The sequence below is a fragment of the Henckelia pumila genome, chromosome 2, assembly GCF_033568475.1.
Source record: "Henckelia pumila isolate YLH828 chromosome 2, ASM3356847v2, whole genome shotgun sequence".
NCBI classification, from domain to species: Eukaryota; Viridiplantae; Streptophyta; class Magnoliopsida; order Lamiales; family Gesneriaceae; genus Henckelia; species Henckelia pumila.
This window is the reverse complement of record NC_133121.1, coordinates 7,291,819-7,297,446: the sequence shown is the minus strand read 5'-3', so window position 1 is coordinate 7,297,446 and position 5,628 is coordinate 7,291,819. Positions and strand designations below refer to the sequence as shown.

Sequence of the window (5,628 nt, the reverse complement as noted above, 5' to 3'; positions counted from 1 at the left end):
ATCTTATCTAGTTTCACGTTTTTTTTGTTATATTATTTATCAATGTTTCAATTATCTATATCGCATCAATCAAATCATTAATTATTTATATTACATTAATCAAATCATTAAATTTAAATTACTATATTACCATTTATAAATAATATTATTTATATTTTATTAATTATTAAAAAGGATAAGATGATAATTTACTATTTTTATATAAAATATAACCAATCAAATCAAACAAACCATAATCTATCAATCAAATCTAATCTTATATTAACTATTTTTTTAATTTATTTTTTATTACAATGTATTATTTATCTCTATATTATTTATCTTATCTCTCACTCCAAACGGACCCTATATGTATTAAAAAATTAATTCGTGAACTGGTATTAATCTACTACCCTTCAATCGAAATGCAATAATATCAAATGGAGGATCTAAAAGTGTAATTCAAGGAGAGAAAATTACAGTTTCTTGACATGATTTTCTGTCTGATCTTTTATAAAACAAAAAACAAGAGATACAAGATACATCATTAAATATGAATCAAATGGAAATGGGAATCCTTGCTCCAACGTTGACAATACACTGATTCTTGTCATAAATATAACTCGAGCAAAAAAAAAAATCGTATAGCCTCCAGAATCCCATCATCTGCGGTGATTCTCACGTCGATCCTTCAAATGGCGAGAAACTTTATAATGGAAAGAGAGGGTCGTGATGTAATCAGCGGAGGGCTTAGATGTTAAGAAATCACTTCCTACTCGAACACCTCAAAACGCCTATTTAGAGTTGCTAAAAACCTGAAGAGACGCTGTTGATGGGAGGACTCAGAGACCCTGTTTCCTAGTGAGTGCAGCGATTATTCTGTTCAAACTTGAAATTTCTTGATCCCTGTGACTTAGTTCTTCTTTCAATCTTTGGATCACTTCTAAATGTACCTGGCACTGATTGGTGTCCTGAATTGGTTCGCAAGGTTGGTCTGTTCTCGTCTTCTTTAAACTCCCTGAAATGTCCTCGTCTCCATTCGATCTCTTATTTGATTTCAATTGTTTAACAGAATCATCATGGCAAGTTTTACAAACACAGAGACTGCCAGATAAACCTGAATCGAGCTTAAATTTAACGAGCTTTTGCGGCCGTCCATTTGAGTCCTGCAAAAGGATTGGATTATCAAATCACATGAAAAATAAAATACCAAGACGGCTGTTGCGAATAGAAAAACTGCATACCTTCTCTATGTCACCTTCAAGGTTCTCAAATGCTTCATTTGCCTCTTCCATATTTCTGAATATCGCGAAGGCAGAATATGTATTCTTCCTGTTTATCTAAAAAAACAAATAAAATAAAATCAACAATTAATATTTGTGCAAGGAAATGATTGCAGACATTTATAGAAAGACAAGGACTAATTATTTTCATTGAAAATTAGGCATGAAATTTCTGTTTCATCTTTACAACCACAATGCAAACCCTTGACAAACTATAAGAATGAAGTTCGCTCCATCACAATGCATAGGGTACACAAATTTATCAGAGGTCATTTGACTGTAAAACTAAAAATGTTGCCCGAGTATATACACTCTGGTAAAGACTTGTAAATGTTATAAACGACAGTCACATGCTAACAGCAATTTACACAAATCAATAACAATAAACGATACAACATATTATCATATAATAAACAATAAACGATACAACATATTTAAGTTCAAATTCTGCTATTTAAACAAATCAACAGCGGGCATTCACTGCCAGAAGGATTTTACTATCAAGGGTATTTCATTATAGGCATGTAATCACAATGATTTCCACAGAAAGCAGAAGATAATGAGAATAATTATGATAAAAAAATAGCAAACAAGAATTCTAAAGAAAAAAGAACTCAAAAAATGCACTTCCTGTCATTAACTGCTTGGAAATCATATGCTGCCAAGGATTATGATGAAAAGTCAAACCTTATTTCCCTACTCAAATTGAATTAATTGAGAGCTCTTTTGTGTTGGTTGCCAATAGTAAGAGCTCAACCACAGTACTGCCTGGCTACTCAGAAATAGATGTAAAAATATATTTGAAATCATGTGGCCAAACTTTAAATAGACCACCATTGAGAATTGAGATTAGAGGATTCCCAGAAAGAAGTAACCAAGACACTGAAGAATCGAGTCAATTTCTGGCCACTATTTCTTTTGTACAACTATTACAAACTGTTTACAAAAAGAAACAATCTCATTTTAAGCAAAAGCTGTGCTAAAGTATCTCAAAGAACAAATAAGCCAAAGATGAAGTAAAAAGTACCTTCATTTGAAAGGTGAAGTTCCCAGGAATAACTATCTGCAAGTCTTTGGCAAGAACATTGACAGGAATCCTGTGCACAAATAGCCTTCCTGCATCCATTTCCTTTCTTCTTGCATCCAACTCTTTCACCTAATATAAGAAATTGAATAGGTTACATATTCTGATTCAGTCAACAATAACAGAAAACGTCGTGCGTTACCTCCTCTGGGATAAGATCATCAACTCTGCCCTCTAATCTAGCCAAGACGAGCTTCATTGCAGCACATGCATCATCCAGACAGTTATGAGGATTTCCTGGTTTCCGAAGCTCATAACCTAGTTTGGCCTACCATAAAACATAGGAATCATAAAACCAATCATGACTGCTCATTATCAGCCTCTATATGGCAACGCAACAATATAGAAAGCTGCATATGATGAGTGAAATATTATATATCCATATCGTAAAATCGAGCCATCTTCCTGTAGGCCAGAGCCAACAAGGGTTTAAAGAGGAAGAAGTCCAGTGCCATACTCAATCTAAAGGCAAGGGGAGATATATAGAGAGCGAGAGGGTAATGGTTGACAGATCATCCAGGACCCAAACCACAATGTACATGAAATCACTCTTAAAGTTCATGATGAGTAAAAGTACAAAGGTTTTAAAATACGTTCTTAAGAAAATAACAACCTTACACAACAAGCTCAAAGACGGTTTCTTTCTAGTAGGTCTATTTGCATCCTTGAAAATATAAGATGTGTCAATCACTCTTGCATGGTCTACCTTCAATGCTGCACGTAAAATATAAAAGGCCATCGAATAAGAAACACGAGTAAACTAAAGGGTAGGAAACAAGTAAATTATGCAATAATTAACCATAAGAAGTGGCTAGCGTTTAAAATAAGTCAAAACCATGAACTAGAAAAAAAATCTGATGTCATGCTTTTCAACTGACCTTGAAGATCATTATGGAGACTGTGACCAACTAAAATGGTACCATGTGACAATAACTTCTTCATGGATTTCTGTTGTGCCACAAAAAAAAATATTAATTAAACAAAATAATAATAAAATAATGATGATGATAGCATGTATCTCAGAAAACTAAAAATGTAAAATATACCTGTACATCTGGCAAAGAACAAGTAACTCCATCCAAATCAATTGCAGACATTCCAGTTATCTCAGTTCGGAAATCTGCAATTGCTTTGTTGGGGTTTACAACTGCATCAAGTTTCACCTGAAATTCGAAAACTTCATTGCTGTTGACCTCAAACAGATAGAAGTTCCCAGAGGAAGCAATAAGGGTGTTTACAGATGATTTGCCCTGCAGCTTACCTGCAAATTACGGTCTACAGCACACACCTTCACCAAAGCTTCAGTGCCATCTTCACAAAGAACCATCTCACAGTCAACGCCAAGCATTTTTGTCGATTTCATGATCCTGGATTTTTTACTGGATACCCACTCCTGTTCCACGAAAAGAAATTCAATTAAGGACAAGCCAGATCACCATATCAGACTTCATAAGGGAAAAAAACCATAATACTGACACAAAGCATCTGTACAAAAATTAAGAAAAAAACGCTACATATTTTTTAATGGTTTTAAATGTTTCATCGTCCATCTAGTATCATGACGCTGGTGCTTAACCATGTACTTCAAGGTTGAAGCATAATTCAAAATTTTATTTTTTTAGAAGTTTAGAACATTGATGTGCCTGTCTTTAGAGAGAGAAGGTTTCTCTAACAATAAGAGAATATAAATTACTCAATAGGATGAAACTAAGCAGACAAGAAAAAAGAAAGAGACCAAATTTAAACGAGCAAACCTCCTCATATGATGGGAAGCAAAAGTCGACGGGGTACTGAGGATGCATTAAAGTTAAACGGACCAGCTTCTGCAGTAACAAAAGCAGCTTAATTAACAATCCACACAAGATGGTAGTAAAATAGAATTTCCACACATCAATTTCATTAAAAATAAACTCGGAGCCAACGCAGACCACACTCAAAAAATTCAAGTCTTAAAGAGTTTGAAAAAAATATCAGGTTGAAACCTCCTCAGCAGTTTCATCATCAGGAGAAGTTTTCTTCAATTGTTCCACCTTGTCACGATCGGAATGACATTGCAGTACTTTCTTGAAGAACTGAAAATGCAGTTTGGGATAATAACGAATTCATAACTTGCAGACCAATATCTTGCACTTTCTTCTTATCAAGAAAACAGAATAGTAAATCATCCTAACTTTACCTTCAAGTCATCAGACTCGGTAAAAGTTCTCAAAAATGCATTCAACGAATCAATATTTCTCCGTGATGGGTCACTCAAGCTTGTCCCATACTTATCATAAACTTTCAAAAAATCTTTCCATTGACCTTTACTCCCAGCCATTTCTTTCTTTTGCGCCAATTTCACCATTTCAACTAACACCTAGCAACATTAAAAAAAAAACCCAAAAAAAAGAAAACTGCTTTCAATTTTTTAAAAAAATACACAGAAAACAACTAAAACAATCAGGGAATATAAAAAAACCCACTAAATACCCATCTCGTTGTAAAAAAATCACCGAGCGACCATGGTTGAACTAAAGCAAGACAATTCGGGGCTCCATGACTGAAATGATACAAGACATTAAAGTAACAACTAGAGAATACCTCTTTTTTTGCAGAATCGATAATCTCGTCCATTGGAGCTGCGAGAATGAAGCCACAAAGTGTTAAGAGTTTCAAGTGGAGTGGGGTTTTGTTTCAATTTAAAACCCAATTATCACGATCATGTGGTTCTCAAGCACAAAATCCAATCCTTAATTTGAATTATGGCGTCAGGGTCTAGAGGATTGGGGTTTAGGGTTTTACAATAAAGAGGTATTAGGGTTTTATCGGCAAAATTCTCACTTCGTCTGCCGACAAGGCATGATTACGTTCAAATTGGGCCCGGTAAAATTTGGGCCGTTTTTTTAGTCCGAATCCGATATACCTTTTTTTATGGATGGTTTTATATTTTATTATTACAATTGGCTTGTTTTTTATTTCTTTTTTACGGACAATTGGTTTATTTATTCAAATTTGTATTTGAACTATAGATCAATCTTAGTATAAATATTTACGATAAATTATCATATTAAAAATCATTAGGTAAATATAATTAGTTTGATACGATATCACAGATATTTATCCGTTAAACAAGTCAACTTAATCCATATATAGAGTGAAAATTTAATATTTTGACATAAAAAAACAATATTTTTCATGAATCAGAACTCGAGTAGGAGTAATTGGAGATTGTCTCACAAAATTAATTTTGTAATCCATTCTTGACGAATTTATTTAAGGATTAAACCACTTGGCATCCCCTAA

The 5,628-nt window shown here is 33.7% G+C and overlaps 1 protein-coding gene across 1 annotated transcript; it reads right to left on the bottom strand.

Moving 5' to 3' along the window:
* Positions 1-421: 421 nt before the first annotated feature.
* On the bottom strand, positions 422-5,157 carry LOC140881814 (small RNA degrading nuclease 1). Its single transcript, XM_073287407.1, has 12 exons — positions 4,927-5,157; positions 4,523-4,702; positions 4,329-4,418; positions 4,101-4,169; positions 3,608-3,739; positions 3,393-3,509; positions 3,225-3,294; positions 2,960-3,060; positions 2,489-2,614; positions 2,290-2,418; positions 1,224-1,319; positions 422-1,145 (listed from the first exon to the last, which is right to left on the bottom strand). The coding sequence occupies exons 1-12, from the start codon at positions 4,957-4,959 to the stop codon at positions 822-824; spliced, it is 1,467 nt and encodes a 488-aa protein (XP_073143508.1). The 5' UTR covers positions 4,960-5,157; the 3' UTR covers positions 422-821.
* Between the last annotated feature and the right edge of the window lie 471 nt (positions 5,158-5,628).